The sequence below is a fragment of the Solanum dulcamara genome, chromosome 4, assembly GCF_947179165.1.
Source record: "Solanum dulcamara chromosome 4, daSolDulc1.2, whole genome shotgun sequence".
NCBI lineage: Eukaryota > Viridiplantae > Streptophyta > Magnoliopsida > Solanales > Solanaceae > Solanum > Solanum dulcamara.
The window spans coordinates 59,108,873-59,128,802 of NC_077240.1; the positions used below are offsets into that span (position 1 = coordinate 59,108,873).

General features: G+C 37.3%; 1 protein-coding gene across 1 annotated transcript; it reads right to left on the reverse strand.

The window, feature by feature from the left end:
* Positions 1–2,164: 2,164 nt before the first annotated feature.
* Positions 2,165–2,987, reverse strand: LOC129884279 (uncharacterized). The gene is made up of 2 exons (XM_055958602.1): positions 2,689–2,987; positions 2,165–2,549 (listed from the first exon to the last, which is right to left on the reverse strand). The coding sequence occupies exons 1-2, from the start codon at positions 2,985–2,987 to the stop codon at positions 2,165–2,167; spliced, it is 684 nt and encodes a 227-aa protein (XP_055814577.1).
* Between the last annotated feature and the right edge of the window lie 16,943 nt (positions 2,988–19,930).

Here is a 19,930-nt window from a genome sequence, read left to right on the forward strand (position 1 = left end):
CCTTTGGAATTTATGAAGGGTGACCATGTTTGGCTCTGAGTGTCTCCCACGAAGGGCATGATGAGGTTCGGGAAGAAGGGTAAGCTTAGACCTCGGTTCATTCGCCCATATGAGATTTTGGGGTGAGTGGGAAATGTGGCTTACAGATTGGCCTTTCTACCTAGCTTGTTAGCTATGCATCCGGTATTCCATGTTTCCATACTCTGGAAGTATGTTCTGGATGAGTCTCATGTGATATCCCTTGACTCGGTGCAGTTGGGTCTAGACTTGACATTTGAGGAGGAGTCCATAACTGTTCTTAACAGGAAGGTCCATAAGTTTAGGAATAAGAAGATAGCTTCAGTGAAGGTCCAGTGGAAACACCGTACAATTGAAGAGGCTACTTGGGAGGCGGATTTCGATATGCGTGTTCGATATTCTCAACACTTTGAGACTTCAGGTACTTTTTTTTTACCTTATGTTCGAGGATGAATATTAATTTTAGTGGTAGATGATGTAATGACCCTGAAGGCTATTTTTATAAATTTCATAAAATGACTGTTTTACCCCTCTCTTTAGTTTTCCCGAGTCTTTTCTAATTAGTATCGAGTGTTTATTTTGAGAAAATTCTATTAAAAAGTTGGTTTTTGGAAATTGTGAGTTTTTATAAGCTTTAAGTGTTCAAAAGTGGTATTTGGAGTCAATCGGAACGACAAGTCTTGGAATGTGATTCCATTTTATAGAGTATAATTAGGTCCTAAAAATGTTTAGTTTTTTATTAACTAATAATTAGGGACAAGTCTAAACTGACCTTACTTAAAAATTGATTTCAGACAAAAATTCCTGCACATGTCCATGACGCGGAGCCGCTCCCAAATACGCCAATTTTTAGCGAATTAGATTTTGTCCAGATTTTGACTTGGGGAAAAATTACACTGAATGAAAACAAGGGGGCGATGCAGAGTTGCCGTGCACCTCGCTATTTTGTGCAATTTTTGCCAAAATTCATCTTTCGATACACGAATCCTAAAAATCCACCGAGACCATTTTTCCATAGGTTTTGACCCCCTGATCGGTATTCTGAACTTGGATTTGCCGAAAAGAATAAGGATAATGCGTTACGTGAGCGCCTATTCCCAAGGCATTCTTAAGACACTTATGAGCATTTTGAGGAATGTTACAATTGATGTATTCTAAGTGTTTATAGGACTGATCTTAGATGATTTGCATGTTATGTGGCATAACGTGAATATATCAAGATATCATCTATAAATACAATCATGTACAAATTAAGAAAGGGTTTGAAAATCCTATTCATCATATCCACGAAGGCTGTGGGGGCACTCGTTAGTCTAAATGACATAACGATGAACTCAAAGTGCCCATATCTCATTCAGAAGGCTGGTTTGGGAATATTTACTTCCCAAATCTTTAGATGATGATATACGGATCTCAAGTCAATCTTTGAAAAATATTTAGCTCCTTGCAATTGATGAAATAAATCATCTACCCTTGGAAGGAGTATATGTTCTTTATCATTATTTTATTCAGTTGCCTGTAATCTATACACATTCGCATGGTACCATCCTTCTTGCATACAAATAGTACTGGAGCACCCCAAGGTAATATGTTAGGGAGAATAAAACCTTGTCAAGTAAATCTTTCAACTGCTCCTCTAACTCTTTCAATTCAGTTAGCGCCATTCTTTAAGGCACATTGGATATAGGTTGGGTACTGGGATATATACCGATACCTGAATCAATCTCTCCGATTGGAGGTAATCCATGAAGTTCATCAGGAAATGCATCTGGATATTCATTCACAACGGACATTGATTGAAGTATTGGCACCTGCTTCTCAGCTTCAAGGTCTTTTACTTGGACCATGTGATATAAAGACCCTTTCTCAATAAGCTTTTGTGCCTTAAGATATGAAATAAACCTTCCTCTAGGCATTAATGAATTGTCTTACCCTTCAGCACTGGCTCATTTAGGAAATGGCATCGAGCAACCTTATATCGGTAATCAACTATAGCATAACAAGAGGACAACCAATCCATGCCTATAATGATGTCAAAGTCCACAATTTCTAGCTCTATTAAATATGCCAATATGTCTCGACCACATACTATTACCAGGCACCTGTAATAGACCTTTCTAGCTATAATAGATTCTCCTATCGAAGCTTATATTGTAAATGGCTCACGTAATAACTTTGTCTCTACTTCAAAGTTCATTGCAACGAATGGAGTAACATATGATAAGGTAGCCCCTGGGTCTATCAATGCATATACATTATAAAAGAAAATAGATAAGGTACCTATAACCACATCTAGGGATGCCTCGGAATCTTGCCGACTGACTAGTGCATATATACGCTTCGAGCTAGCTCCAAACCCATATCCTATGCCTCTGCTTGAACCTCTACCTACTGATGATTGAGGACCACGTGATGAAGAAGGTGTTGATGATGAGGATGCTCTTGCAGAGCCAGTATATTGTGGCCTATCACCTCTACCCTCAGCTCCAAGACTAGGAGAGTCATGCATCTTATGACCCTCGACTCCAAACCTATAGCAAGTGGTAGAGCCATACCAACACTCTCTTAAATAAGATCGACCACACTATCTGCAAGTAGGTCGTGGTGGTAGTCCTCGGCTATCACCTCATTGGTAGTGGGGGCATAGTGCCTAGTTGTGGAGTGGTCTACTGTCTAAGCTTGCATTTGTGGACCTCTACTAGAATAACCTCTATCACCTCCCTGAAACATGCCAGTTGTCTTGGCCCTCTTATTTGTTCTCTTTCTCTCTCAGCCTTGCGATTTTGTAAGCGGCCTTCTATCTGTCGTGCATGTGCCATCAATCTAGAAATATCTATATCCGGATTTAATGCAGCAACCACACAAGAAATAATCAAATGATCTCCAAAGATAACCATAAAGCGATGATTCCTTACATCTTGGATGCTGACCATCTCAGGAGAGAATCTAGCCAGCTGAGCGAATCGCATACTATACTCCCTAACACTGAAGTTTCTGTATCAAAAGTTTAGAAATTCTTCAACCCTCACCTCCCTAAGCTCTTAGGGCAAAACGTGCTCCATAAAGGCTTGAGAAAACTCCTTCCAAACTGTTGGGGGGAGTCTTTGGTCCCCTAGAATCACTAACATCTCATACCATACGATGGCTGCATCTTTCAGCTGTTAGGAGGTCAATTCAACTGGATCAGTCTCTGAGACGTGCATGACCCTAAAAATTTTGTTGATCTCTTCTATAAACTATTATGGGTTCTCTATCACACTAGATTCGGTGAACACCGAGGGATTTATATGAAGGAAATCACGTACTCTGGATCAAGTTGCCTCTCCCTGTGTAGTTCTAGGTGCAGCTGCATTTTGTCCTTTGACCTGAGAAGCTACCAATTGAGTGAGAAACTATAATGCCCCTCTAATATCTTGCTCAGAGGCACTTGGAGGTTGTGTAGGCGATACATGAACTACTGTTGATACTGTTGGAGGTGTAGAAACTCCCATAGACCCTTCTGTCTTGGGAATCTAAGGACCTAGAAGTATAGGACATGGCAATCTCTCCTAATCGCTAGTTTGATCACCTAATAGTTGAGTCTTCTTTGAAATAGCTGCCTCTTGAGTAATGTTAGCAGTGGCCCTCAGGCCTACTTTATCCTTGTTTCTAATAGACATGATTTATATCATAAATAAAAAGGATATAAGTCAGAATTGACTTTTTATGACTTAACTCTATCGCATGATCTAGATTATGATCAAAGGTCAAATTACTAAATGCCCGTGCAGTCCCTAAATTATAAATATGGCGCGCAACATAGTTATAAGAAAGGTCCTACTAGTGTTGTCACGCCCCCAGCTAGAGAAGGGCAGACATCGAGGACTTATCCGAGCACCTGATAATATATATATATATATATATATATATATATATTAAATCATTCTAAAGTTGTAGACTTATAAGCAGCATAACATATACTAAGACACACACTAAACATAGATAACAAAAGGGCCTACTAGGCTACTTAAAACTTAAACAAAACTAAGTCTACGAAGCCTCTAAAGAGTGTATCTGAGAATCTAATAATTGGTCAAGACAGGTCCCCAACATACCCATTATAATAGATGTACATACATAGAAAAATATAGGCTCTAGATATCGGATAGCCCCAAGTAGAGGTAGAGTTTACCACTACTAAACTGGAATCTCTGGTCTACTGCAGCTGTCTGCTGTCTTGAGTACCTAAGACTGCATCGATGGAAATGCAGCTCCACAAAAATAGGGACGTCAGTACAAATAAAATATGTACCGATATATAAAGTAGACTGAATAAAAAGTAGACATGTAAAAATTCTCGAATGAATCAAATATCAAGATAAGCAAATCTCAGTATATGTATGCAGGTAATCCAACGCTAGAACTATGACCAATCTCAAGGGTCCTCATCTAGAGTTACATGGCTTATTAATATATATATATGATTCCTATAATTTTTCTAAGTGATATCTTTACTTCATTGTATAACTTTCTTGCTCTTTGTAAAACTAACTATCAGGGAGTCACATGATGGCCCACTGTATGCGATCTATGACCCCTGCATGGAATCTGTAGTTCACTATCATGACCACGCGTGAAATCTCTTAGTCTAAGTAACGAGGTCTATCAAGGTACACTCCTTCCCCCCCTCCCGGGCTCCTATATGATCTCCCCGCAGGCCTGTGTAAGTCGGGTAAATCCACAATGGGAAATTCCAACTGACTCTATCTAAATTCTGTGCATAGAATAGCATTGCATGTAGTAGCCTAATAAATACCCACTCCATGCTATAGAGTAGGTTATAATCTCAACTTGCATGCAAAGGCTTGTTATAAGTAACTCATGAATCATATAACTCCTGATATAATTGTCGATTATTTTCTTTAGCTTTAGAATCATATGTCTATGTGATCTATGTAAATATGAATAATCAGTGGCCAACTTCTTCCTTTAAATTTATGATACACATGTACCTTGTAACTTTTAAGAGTTTCAACTGAAAACACATACGGTGACGTGAAAGGTATGACTTTTCTCTGACTAGAAAAAAAAGTACTATAACTCTATAGGTTTAGACCTCCAACATGGAAAGATTTGCTAAATAGAAATACTTCTTCGTGTAATATCATATGACATTTATATTAGGAAGATGCGACTCTGGGTCGTGCCTTAATAGTGAAAGATGTTTTAGCTTTTCATACCTTACTTAGGGACTTAATGTCTTACGTCGTGTCCTTAAACGCATTTGCTGACAACTTTATCTATAAAAAGGCATCATATAGGGAAGTATAAGAAAATAATCAAAAAGTACAACAAGGCAAAAAATACAATAATTATTTTCAAGCGATAAGCTCAAAAATTACGATAGATAAATGGTGTCTCGCCACACCCTTCTCTTTATCTACTTCCAAAGTAAGCTCATGACTTACCTATGAGGTTAATATTACTCCCCTATCCATACTTCACAAAGAACCAGTCCCTTAATCATTCAAATTATACATATAAACTTAAACTCATAGTTTCCGAATACCATTTCGTGAGTTCTTTATAAAACGACATCAAAATTCCTTATAAGCTCATAGTTTAAGTTGGTTGGAAACTACTACCATCAATGAAAAAAAATAGGAGCTCATATAAACACTACAATATATTCTTTAGCAATTTAGGCATTTCATCAAACACTTGGTGAGCGACAAACTTGCAAGAACTATAAAAGTCGTGTTTTTTATACCTAGCCTTCCATTTTATTGTAACGAAGTTGCTGCCTCAATACAATAAAACCAAACCCTTCTTTAATCAATACAATAGCCAATACATCCTTCTACATACTCCCTCCTTACCAATTACATCAATTACAATAGGTAAAATGTGGACTCACGACTTCCTACCATCATTCCGTGTGTCCTATCCGTAAATTGAACTTAAAACATCTTTTAGAATCGTATTTATGGAGATAGAACAAGCGTCATACTTCTATACCAAGAGAAGAGATCCCTTCCCTTTTTATTCCTCAAGAACACACCTTTTTCCTTCAAGAAAACAATCGGCTAAGTATATAGTTATGATCTTTGGATAGGAATACACTTGATTCTTGAAGAAACAAACTTACCTTAAGCTTGGGAGGATTGGAGATGATCAAGGATTGAAGAAAGTAAAAACTAGCCCCTACACATTTTGGAGTAAATGGAAAATGAAATCCCTAAATTATAATATAAAAAGACCAACTTTGGCCGACTTTCCCTAAAGTTCCAATGTCCCACAATGATTGGGCAGTGTCGTCTCTGTTGTAGAATGCACATAACTTTTTACTTCGAAGTCGTTTTGACGAGAGGTTGGTTTTGCTAGAAACTAGACTCAAATAAATTTTATTTGATAGGTGCTAACTCTTTATAAATTAGGAGATATGCTTGTTCAAAGTTAGATGATTAATTAGATCAGTTAAAATATTCCTCCACACGAACCTTTAAACTTGGACCTTTTCTTTAATGACCTCTTTAGCATATAACTTTGGTATAACACTTCAAATGACTTAATAAAATGATTACTTGGTATTCATAACCATTTACAACAATATTGTCCCGATATCACACTGATGCATCGACATTTACAAGTCACGAACATACTTTAAGTTACGTACTTTAAGTTACGGGTTATTACAAAAACATTGAGAGAGTTTTCTTAGACAAAATAATGCAATTGTTGTGGAAAAGAATACAAAATTTCATAGTGATATTATAAGAAACCACTAAAGCAATTTGCAGTGGTAAGATATCTGATCAAAGAAAGTATCTCTATTTACGCCTAAATCTCCGAGTCTAATTACTTGGTTTTGTTGTTTAAAAAAAAAAAAAAACTCTCGATAATTTTAAGAACTCTAAACTCAGTTAAATAGAGTAATATCTATACTATTTTTGCATTTATAGGTACAAAATTCCTAGTTAAATCCTGAGAGACATCATAATGAGAAGAAAAAGAAAAGACAAAAAAATATATTTCCATACCCATTTCATGATATACCAAATCCATTCGTTCGGCGTGTCCCAAACAAATTATTATTTTGAATGCATGCTTCCCATCCTCAACCCTCTCTTGAGTTCAATCTGTATTCTACGCTCTATGCAAAATTAATTATTGTAATATCAAACATAAGTTACACATTTAGAACATTCTATATTTTTCCTTCATGTTCATAGTTTGAAGTGATATGATGGGCACAAATAAAATAATAAGGAGAAGATTTGATCTTCTTTCTACTCTATTAAATGAAATGTGCACTTTAAATTTCTCTGCTCGTAAATCTTTATAAATTTAATGAATTATTAGTTGTTAAACTATTTAATAACTCATGCATTATTTTAAATTTTTACTCATAATCTACATTCGAGGATAACATAATTCTAAAAAATAAATTTAATATAACATATTTATTAAGTAAAGGGACTAATAACACACATTACTTGATTTTTAAAGAAGCAAGACCGACACACTATTAATTGTGAGATTCAACGTTCCAAACTGGTTAACGTTACACAAAGCTCTCGATGCTCTTTACTGCTAGCATTTAGTTATCCATGACAAAATTAGATCAAATCATTCATTTCAGGGAAATAAATGAAAGAAAAAACGTTATTGGTTGTTTTTGTGCATGCCATTAAATATTGTTGCAGTAACAGGTAAGGGCACTGCCATCTTAGATTTTCTCTTTATGTTGCTTCCTAAAATGGTTAAGACCTTAATCTTCCTCCCCTCCCCTCCCCTCCCCTCCGACGAATAAAAATTATTTTAGGCTAAACAAATTTAAAAAATAAAATTCGTTGGTACTTCCTTTATTTATTTGCTTAGTATAATTTAACACACACCCCTTGATTAGAAACAATAAATAGAATGACAATTTTACCATATCATTATTTAAATATAATAAATTCAATAATTTGAGAAATGACTATAGTTAATAAATAATAAGGAAAAATTATGAACTAAGTGATAAATTACCTCTTGATTTCTAGACTTAATATGAAAAACTGAATATCTATTTTTAGTATAGTGGACATGTACAAATGCTTTGAGAATTTTCTCATATCATTTTTTGAATATAATAATTTCAATGTTTTATGAAATGACTTTAGTTAATAATAAGGATAAATTAAGAACTATGAACTAAGTGATAAATTGTTTCTTGATTTTCTAAACTTGATAAGTAAAAATGAATATGTATTTTTAATATAGTGGACAAATAAAAATAAACTTAAGGAGTAACTTTTTACCGTGAACCAAAATATTTGGACCGTCATTTAAGTTGTAGTCAAAGGTTTTTTTTTTGTTGTTGCAAATATACCATTTTGGAACTACCTTAAATAGATAGAATTGAAGTTGTAAAAATGTGTCCAAAATTTGATTGTAATGACCTTCGTATTCATTTTGAGTTTACAGCGTGTTTTTTTGGTTTGCCTCTTTTCGTAGCTCCTATAGAATTTGTGACTTGTGAGGATCGATGATACGATATCCGAGGTGATCGAATAGATATCAGATGAGCTTTTCAATTTTGAAAGTTGAAAAATTTGACTAAAGTCAACATTCTATGTTAACGAGCTCGAACACAAATTTTGATAGTTTCGTTAGGTCTAAAAGATCATCTTTAGCTTTGTTGGATGATTGGTATGGATCCTGAGGTGTTCGAGAGTGATGTGAGCCTTTGGTTGAATTCTTGAGTTTTAAGAAAGTTAAATTTTGGCCATGATCAACTTTCGATCAAGAGGGCCTCATATCGATAATTCGATAATTTCAACAAGTAAAATATATAATTTTAGTTAATCTGCATATTTAATTTGTTTTTATAGGGTTTAAAATGAATCCCAAAGATTCATCCAGAGATTTTTGGTTGTAAGAAGTCACAGTAGAATTGGTGTCTTCTGGTGCATATGACGCCTTCTTCACGCTCATGAGGGGCATTGAAGTAGATCTCGATTGCGTGAAAGGAGCCAATTGGATTCCGGGATCAATTCAAGTTTGTGCTTCACGATTGCGGGGTGGGCTTCACATTTGTAAAGGGTTGAATCCGGATCATAGGATGGCGCTCGCGATGATCCATCACATTCGCGATCAAGGGAGCATCTGGGAATATTTAATTGCCAGAAAAAGATACTTTTGAGAAAGGACGAGTGGGCAGGAAATATATATGGAGACTCAATTCAAGGTGATGGATCATAGGTCTTGCATCTCCTACCTAATGCAATTGACCGACCCGCCAGCAGGATGACCATAGTGAGATAGAGTTGTGAAATTGGGTTCCGAATAAAAACAAAGGTCGAAAGACTAAACCAAGACAAATGAGCTAATGATATCTTCTTCATATTCAACACAACCCCTTTACATCATTCTATCGTTCATGCCTTCAACATGAATTTTTAAAATGGAATTCCCACAAGGCGACTCTCTGGCCGTAGTTATTTAGGTGGTATTCCAAGGTTGAATTCCTTATACTGGTAAAAATTTGATATCTTTTTTCTACTTGAAGAGCAAAGAGGTCGCTCTAGCCTAACAACATTTTTCAGCAGCAAGCTATGGTCTAATGACCCCCTAACTTAGGATGGGGCAACATAACCTCTTGAAGAATTTCCCATACAATCAGCTCTTTTTCTCGAATTTTACTCTTAGCAACCACTTGTCCTTCTTTCTTCTTTCTCAGTTTAAAGAAAGGATTGGTGCATAGATACTACTATTGATGAAAAAATGATCTGCCAACAGACATTATGGGAGAATACTCTTCACCATCATCAGAAAATGTTGCTCTGTCTTCCTATCTCTTGGTTGAAGTAGAGATGAGGATCTTTTTAAAAGTTCACTATGGTTGGAAGAAGATAGGTGTATCACGACTAGATTTCTCATGTCATGATGACACCTACTACAACCCACCAGTAGGTAAGCCTACCCTATAGCTCGTAACTAGAAGCAACGGGATATCAAGCAGAAGCTAACAAAAAAGGAGCAAGAGACCAATAGCAATAAGAAGACAGAGAAATCAATAGAAATATATACAAGAAACCACAGTTCCCAAGACCTAGCATCAGTCAGTAATCAAGCATATAATCAAAAAAGGAGTACAGGGCTTTTACAAAAATAAATATAAGTACAGACTGTCTTTGAAGGCAAAGTAAAGACTAGCCCTAGCCCAAAGTAGATGGAAATCAGGAATTCCAGATGCCGGGAGCTCACCAAATTTTCGAATCCAAGTTGCTTTGCACAAAATCCAAATCACCGGCGATAATCCGACTATTATCTGCAGGGTGAAGAAGTGTAGTATGAGTACCAAATGAATGATACTCAATAGTCATAGGCCGACTGAGCTCCACAGATAAAACAAGTATGAACAACATATAAACAAGGTAAGTACAACACAAGTAACTACATAGAAAATAACACAAGATAGAACCAGAAATAAGAGTGAAAAAATAGGATACAAGGAGAAAGGAAACAGAGTCAAAGAATGTACCCAAAAGCACAAGTTTGAAAACCTACTCACAATAAAGAAGTACTACAGAAGTCAACTAATCAACAACAGAATATCGATGATCACTGCTGACCTCATAACCACCTAAGGACTAATCCAACTCAGCCTAACAGGGAGAACCAACAGCACGTCCTGAATGAGCCACACCATTAACCAACTACGAATGCCACACAAGATAAACATAAGTATAGTCAAAAAATAAATAACCGGATGCCTATACTCCTGAAAGGTACAAACAACAACAAACATAACTCTCAGTCCCCATAAAATCAGGGGTGCCAAACAACAAACAATTATACTGGTGGTAGGCAATGCGTATGAATTCAAGTTTGTAGTAAAAACCCGCAGTATCATTGGTGCCTCTCAGAAATCATCAATAACCAAGAATATAGACCTACCCCGACCCCCGGCCTGCTAGGTAGGACCAATATAGCACCTCATTCGGTACGGTGGTACTCACGGCCAGAGGGGCCCATTGGGGACATGGGAAATACGTATACACTGTCTGGGCCCAAACTATATCTTAGACATATAACATTTTCATCACGGTACTGAAGGAGTAAGTAGCCAAGCCAATGCAGAAAAGGGCGAAGTCACATCAGATTGTCAAGTAAAGCCTAAGTGTATCCTAGATGCTTATAATGGTACCAGTAGAAAAGGAGCAAGTTCTCGACGCTTCATAAGTCTCAAAACTAAGTATATCAAAGTGATCTAGGTGGTACGACTCCCGTTAAAATAAACTTAAAAATAGTAAAAGTGTGAGAATGCGTCTTCTCAAAAATAGTAATGAAAATACAATGAATGAACCGAGATCTTACCACAAAATATGTGAAAATGCTCAACTAGTACAAAACATGTCATCACTAGCATCCAAATATGGTACACGCAATCAAAAATGTAATACCAATCCTACCATACTACCAAGGTCGAGAAAACTAACTTGGGATCCAACTACTCCTTAAACATGGCCTCGATCTCAACAATATAACAACTGTCAATAAGGCATCACAAGCCTACCGCTAAACATAAAGCTAAGGAATCAAGAATGGGATGAGAATCAAATAGTGGGAGAAATATCTCTAGGAATGACAACTTACCCCAAATATACCAGTCTAGCTCATAATTGAGCACCGTCCACCTTTTAAGTCATCTAATGATCAAATCTATACTAACAAGGATTAACACACTAAGTCATACCACAAGCTAGGCCACAAGCCTAAACTAAGGATTTTCCGGGACTACTCTAGTCTAAGGCTCAACCGGAGTCAAGAAAATAGAATAGAAGGAAGGAAACCTAACACTCAGCCATTATTAATCTACATCACATGTAATTCATACTTTAACATTATCTAATAAAGCTCGATCAAAATTGGAGATCGTATCCTATCTCAAAGCCAATCACACACGCTCTGAATCCACCAAATTGAAGCTTTCCCTCTCCAAATTACCTCCAATTGCCACCATATTAATAAAATGTCGATCACCTAGTCCTTACAAATGTTTCAACACCAAATTAACAATAATCATAAACGGACCCAAAATTGGGTCTAAAATGAAATTATGGGACCCACACTAATAATTATGAAATCAACTTCATAAAAAGGTTCATTTAGTCCTTTTGAGCTTGTGTCCCAAAATGAGATACAATTCGGTACTCGAAAATGAAGAAATTAGCCCATGCAAGAAAAAATCCATTAAAGCTAAAGAATAGAGAGTTGGAATCCCCTTCAGGGAAAAATTTACCTCGAACGACGACTCCCTGATGAACCTCAAACACTCCAATATGTAACCACACAAATTTTGAACACCTAAGACTTTGAATCACCAAATTTAGACCTCTACAACTCCCAAAATAATAAAAAGAAATAATAGGACTTAGTTGAATCACGTCTGTTTTTTAACTTAAAAGATCAGAAGGATTTGCTCTCTATAAATATGGAGGAAGAGGCCCGCGAATGTGGAGACTAGACCCACATGCTCCGCGAATGAGGCAGGGCGATCAAAAATGTGCAGTTTCAGACCACAAAGTTCTGTGAATGTGGCAGGGGCCTCGAGAACGCGAAGGCCAACTCCTTAGAACTTTGGAAACTTGACCTCATGCCCATGAATGCGGAGGAAAAACCCACTAGCTACCGCGATCATGGCCTAAGAGGCGTGAATGAGATGACCAATTTGGGGCTGCATCAACTGATGCATATCAGCTAGTTTTTCCCAAACAAGGTGTCACGACCCGACCTATATTGTTCGGCAAAAGTCATGAGCTGAGATATATCCATCTCCTTAACAAGCATAGAGGTGCGACATTCCTTAGTATCCAAGTCGGACACCCCCGATATAAATTTACTCATTCGGACAGGTGGATCGGCAACCATTGAAGGAACATACTTAAATAGCTTAGTAAACTTGAGGGCATAGTCCTTCATCCCCATATTGACTTGTCGAAGATTTATAAACTTCAACACTTTAGCCTCTCTTAACTCAAGAGGGAAAAAGTGATCAAGGAAAGTAAGTTTGAAAGCTTCTCATTCGATAGGACTTTCATCCTCCCTTTCAAACTTTCATTGAGTGTACCATAGTTGAGCAACACCTTTAAGTTGGTAAGCCGCCAACTCCGCTTTTTCTTCTGAAGTCACCCCCATAATACTAACTATTTTGTAGATCTCATCAATGAACTCTTGAGGATCCTCATCGACCTTTGAGCCATGGAATTTCGGAGGATTCATTCATGCAAAGTTCCTACCTCTTGAGGCTGGAGTAGGAAAGTTAGGAGGAGACACGACACCTTGGTTGGTCACTGCTCTAGCTAGCATAGTGATAGCGGTTCAGAACTCCGCATTAGTCACTTGGTCCGATAGAGGACCATTGTCTTGAGGAGCAGGGGGAGCTTGGGCTTCAAATTTTCAATGCAAACGCAATCGCCGCAAGTTCAAGATCGTAGGTTGGGTAGTTTCTTTCATGTACTTTAAGTTGCCTAGAGGCATATGATGTAACCTTACCATGTTGCATCAAGACACAACCCAAACCAACAAGTGAAGCATCACAATAAACAACAAACCCATCTGAACCTTTGGGCAATGTTAAAATAAGAGCCGATGTAAGACGATCTTTCAATATTTGGAAGGTTTTCTCACATTCTTCCGACCATTGAAATTTTGCCTTCTTTTGTGTCAACTTAGTTAAAGGCAAAGCAATAGATGAGCACCCTTCAACAAACCTTCTGGAGTATCCGACTAATCCCAAAAAGCTCCTAATGTTTGAAGAAGATAATGGTTTAGGCCAATTTTTAACTGCCTCCATTTTCTTTGGATCTACTTTAGTCCCATCACCGGATACCACATGGCCAAGAAATGTAACCTTTCTTAGCCAAAATTCATATTTACTAAATTTAGCGAATAGTTCCTTTTCCCTCAACGTTTGAAACAAAATCCTCAAGTGACCCATATGATCTTCCTCATTTTGAGATTAAATCAAGATATCATCAATAAACACCACTACAAACATATCCAAATATGGCTTGAAAATGCGATTCATCAAATCCATGAATATAGAGGGAGCATTTGTCAACCAAAATGACATTACTACAAATTCAAAATGACTATACCTTGTTCGAAAGGCCATCTTGGGAATATCACACTCCCTTACCCTTAATTGATGATAACCGAAATGGAGGTCAATCTTGGAAAAATGGCTTGATCCTTGTAATTGATCAAACAAGTCATCTATCCTTGGGATTAGATATTTGTTCTTTATGGTGACCTTATTTAATTGCCGGTAGTCTATACACATTCGGAGTGACCCATCTTTCTTCTTAACAAATAACACGGGAGAACCCCATGGTGAAATACTTGATCTTATAAAATCCTTATCCAATAAATCCTTCAATTGTTCTTTCAACTCCTTAATTTCCGTCGGAGCCATATGGTAAGGAGGAATAGAGATAGTTGGGTATCGAAAGGAGATCTATGCCAAAATCAATATCCCTTTTAGGAGGAACACTGAGAAAATCATTGGGAAACACGTTGGAGAACTCATTAACTGTAGGAACCGACTCAAGAGTAGGAGTTTTGGAATCAATGTCCCTAACTCGCACAATATGATAAATGCACTATTTGGAAATCATTTTTTGGGCCTTAATACATGAGATGAATCGACCCTTAACCACCGAATCATTACCTTTCCATTCAAGGATAGGCTCATTAGGGAAGTGAAACTTAGCCACACGAGTTCTACAACATAGAGATGCATAGGCGGCATTTAACCAATCCATACCAAGAATGATGTCGAAATTATTCACATCAAGTTCAACAAGGTCACATGGAATAACTTTGTGCAAGACCCATACATGACAATTTCTATAAGCTCTCTTGGCTAATACCGAACCACCAATGGGAGTATAAACTGAGAAGGGTTCTATTAACACTTCAGGGCACATATCAAACCTCATAGCAATATAAGGAGTAACAAAACACAAGTTGGCACCAGGATCAAGCAATGCATATACATCAAAGTTAAAGACTCATAACATACCCGTGACCACATCAGGAGCCTCATCGACCTCTTGCCTAACATGAAGGTCATAGAAGCGGTTGTTGCGTTGGAGACCCTTAGGTTGAGCTTGGGCGCCTTATTGCACTTGGCCTCCCATTGGACGACCATCTCCACCCTTGTTGGCTACAAGAGGGCACTCGAATCGCTTATGGCCCATCTTTCCACATCCATAGAAAGCATCCATTTCGATCAAGCACTTTCCTCTATGATTTCTTCCACACTTTGAATATTTTAGAGGAGAAAGGTTACTAGCATTTACACCTCTTTCACCTTGAGCTTAAGGGTATGGCACCCTATCCTTAGCAAACTTCTTCCCTGAGCTTTGTCCTTGATAAGAGCGTCTACTACTACCAATGGTCCTAGCATTAGAGAACCCACATTCATATTGGGCCCTCTTAGAATTCCTCATCCTTATTTTTTTGAGCTTTTCCCTTTCAATTTGTTTGGCAAAAGTCATGAGCTGAGATATATCCATCTCCATAGAGGTGCGACATTCCTTAGTAACCAAGTCGGACACCCCCGATATAAATTTACTCATTCGGACAGGTGGATCGGCAACCATTGAAGGAACATACTTAAATAGCTTAGTAAACTTGAGGGCATAGTCCTTCATCCCCATATTGCCTTGTCGAAGATTTATAAACTTCAACACTTTAGCCTCTCTTAACTCAAGAGGGAAAAAGTGATCAAGGAAAGTAAGTTTGAAAGCTTCTCATTCGATAGGACTTTCATCCTCCCTTTCAAACTTTCATTGAGTGTACCATAGTTGAGCAACACCTTTAAGTTGGTAAGCCGCCAACTCCGCTTTTTCTTCTGAAGTCACCCCCATAATACTAACTATTTTGTAGATCTCATCAATGAACTCTTGAGGATCCTCATCGACCTTTGAGCCATGGAATTTCGAAGGATTCATTCATGCAAAGTTCCTACCTCTTGAGGCTAGAGTAGGAAAGTTAGGAGGAGACACGACACCTTGGTTGGTCACTGCTCTAGCTAGCATAGTGATAGCGGTTCATAACTCCGCATTAGTCACTTGGTCCGATAGAGGACCATTGTCTTGAGGAGCAGGGGGAGCTTAGGCTTCATTAGCATTCTCTCCCCTTAGAAATGGTGGTCTTCTTGGAGCTATTTTTTTGAAAATCGCAAAGAAAGACTATTAGGGAGAAGAAATCTTAGCGTAAACTCTATAGCACGACATGGATCATGAAAGAAGTGAGAATTCCTAAACTGCCTCATAGCCTCCTACTCATAAGTGTGCCGTGCTTCACACCCATGAATAAGACTCTACTTGATGCGGCATGTTGGACACCCTAGGACACTTAGAAAACCTTGTGCTCTGATATAAAGTTTGTCACGATCCAACCTAGGGCCTAGTCATAACACGATGATCGAAACCCCGGATGGATCCAACCAAGCCTCTTGTACATATCATAAGCATACATAAGGTAAAATATAAAAGAGGAAACATCATAAGAGAGTCTAAGCCATGTATAGAAATCTAGAAAAAATGTTTTATGACAACATAAACTCAAACATATGTCAACCTAGATGCCTCGAAACATGAGTATGGGTGGGGACTAAGACATGTCCCTATCTCACCCTCAATATACAACATAAGCAAAAGTCTTTTGAAAAGAAAGTAGTAAGTAACTTGAAACTAGTCCCCGGTCAATGAGGACTCACTACCATACCTTCGAATAGAGGATACCTACTAGTTACGTGGACAATAAGGATCTTCAACCTCAACCCCTACATTATCTCATAATATAGGAAAAAAGTATGCATTAGTATGTTAAAAAGTACTAAGTATTAGGGTGTGGCATGCAACGTAAATCATGGAAATGAAAGGGTCAAGTAAATCACATGATAAGATAGAGTACATAAAGTCATGATAAAATTATATTGACCAAAGCATTTAAAAGCATAAGTTCAAAATCATAACATACTTAAGAAATCATACATATGTGGGATATGAACCATAACCGACAATAAGACCATGCGAGCTATAACATGGAATTCGATGATACCACATCGAGAAGGAGGAGGCTACTTTGCCAAGGTAGACTCCTAATCATGAACATGTGCTATTTGTGGATCTACTAGCTAGGCCATCATGGCAACCTATGGTGGAACGTAGTTTATAGGACATGAGGCTGCTACTAAGGCTTTTGGTAGGCCCCCCACCTCAAGTCCACTCGGTGCTAAGTCAAATCCCATGGAATACATACATAACATAAGATCATAATATTATATATCATAGTCATGTTCATAGTCATAGAGTAGCTCATTTTCATAACATACTTGTAATGTGAGAATTGTCCTTTCATCATTACAATTATTTTTTTTGCATAATTTATATCAATAGGCCTTAGGTCACCACTTAGGATCCTAAGTCACCTTACTTCATAACTTGCATGAAAATCATACCTTGAAACATACTTAGAATTCATGATCATCATGGGAACACATAGTCATAATTCATACTTTGAAAATTCATGACCATAGCTTGAACTTGAAATTAGGGCATGACATGAATGCATGACCAATTGACTTAAAAATCATGAAATTAGCTTGAAGATATGCATGATCATAAACTTTATATCAGCCCATATATAATTTCTATAGATAATATCATTTGGAAGTATAATTAAAAATACTCATATTTTACATCATGAACACTAGAAATCAAAGTAAGAGAATTCATGGAAAAACTCTTCAATTTAATTCAATAGCCATCAATTTATATCAAAATAGACTAATGATCATACTTTAAATCAGCATTCATGCAATTAGAATAGAGATCACAAAATCCATAAAATATCATACTTTAATTTGATAGAAAACTTGAGAAATTGATTGGGGTTCATGGAAGAAAGGATCCATGAATCAATACCCACATACCTTGAGTGAGAACACAAATTAATTGGAAAGAACTTGAGAGTTTTGATGGAGAAATTGAGTGAATTTTCTTGAAGTCTTCAATGGAAACCCTTGAGATTCTTTTTGTAGAGAGAAATATTTGATAGATGAATTGTAGAAGAATGAATTAATTTAGAGGTTTAGGTAGATTTATAGAGTTGAATTAGGTCCTAAAAACGTTTAGGTTCATTAACTAATAATTTGGTAAAAGTCTAAAATGCTCTAAAAAAACAACTTAATTTCGCTCAGGAAACCCTCCCAGGTCCGCAACACGGACCTGTCGCGACCACTCGGCCAAAAGCCTGTCCCCAGGTCCGTGACGCGATCTTGTCGCGGACCACACTTTTTATGGTTTCTTCAAAAATCTTTCTTCCTTTCTACGGGTCCTAAAAGTTCACTGAGACCATTCTCCCACAGGTTTTGACCCCCTAATGAATATTCCGAACTTGGATTTTCCAAAAAGATTAAGGATAATACGTTACATGAGCATCCTATTTCCAAGGCATTTTTAAGGTGTGTATATATATATATATATATATATATATATATATATATATATATATATAAATTTTCTGAGGGATGTTACACAAGGATTCTCCGATGGGGTGATCAGGATTTTTTTCAGAACTATGTACACGTAAAAGAACTATGTTACCTCACCAAATTCATCATTTTGGACTCAACAACATAGTCAAAACTTCCATACCAGGTTGTCTTGACTAAAAGTGGCTTGCAAGCGCTATTTTAAGATAAATTCCACAAGAAGGCTCAAAATGAGATAGAAAGCCTCGGGATCTGTAAGAAAAGTCATTCTAGACCAAAATCGATGTAAAGAAACTAACCATGGTGACGGAATTTTCATTCAAGCGTCTTTTCCAAGAATGTTGACCAAGGTCAAACTTAGGCCAAAGTTTAAAGGCAAAAAATGCCTAATAGCACAAATGCGCACCGAAAGACACAGGATTTGAGCCGACCATGCACTAGATAAAATGACCCTTTCGGAGCTAATAGAATCGTCAAAATCCCATTATGAAGTCTTATTCCTGAGGATTTGGCCAAAGTCAACCATTCAAACTCTAAGAGCTCCAAAATGCATTAACTAGCATAAAACCTAAACGAATGACCAAGCAACTGAAGTATCAGTCCTTGCAAGTCATAAATGATGTGGGGTCTCTATAGAAAAGATCCAAACGCTGAAAAGATTGAAGAACGAAGGAAATGACTTGTAGGGTCATCACAACATCCACTACTAAAAGGATTTTTGTCAGCGAAAGTAGAAGGACAGTTATAGCCTGAAGGCAAGAGAAAATGAGAGTATCGGGCCCGTATACTACACTAGGCCCTCAGACACCCTCTCTAATCAAACAAAGCCAACACCAAACTTAGGCTTAAAGGGAAATTCACAAGTTCACTTACAAAACTCCAATACCCCTCCAATTCCTTTTTGGGCTCCAACTCTTGCCTAACTAATCTAAACTTGACCGAAAACACCAAATTCATTTGAGGAACACCAGTACCACACCAAAGTCACCAATTTAAGAAAACACAAAAGCATTGCATATGCAACTTAACTCAAAAATTAATTTATATTTTTTATGCTCCAAATCCAACATCTTATATCCATTAGGAGCATTCTATCAGTCCTTGGTTATCTTGAACATCTCCAACACCATCTGAATCCCATCAATAGAACCACCCCACATAGACCTTAGAAGAGTTACATGCTCCGCTCAAACATTAAGGAGGAACAACCACCAAAATGAAGGGCTCGACTCAGGGCAAAGCCCCAAAGCTAACAATTTAAGCTGAAGCGCAACCATCTGAAACTGAACACTCTACTCCAAAGAATGATCATCCCCTAAAAGACAAGGTTGTAATGATTCCAGCTCCAATGACCTTCTTCTATTGAGGGTACTTCTA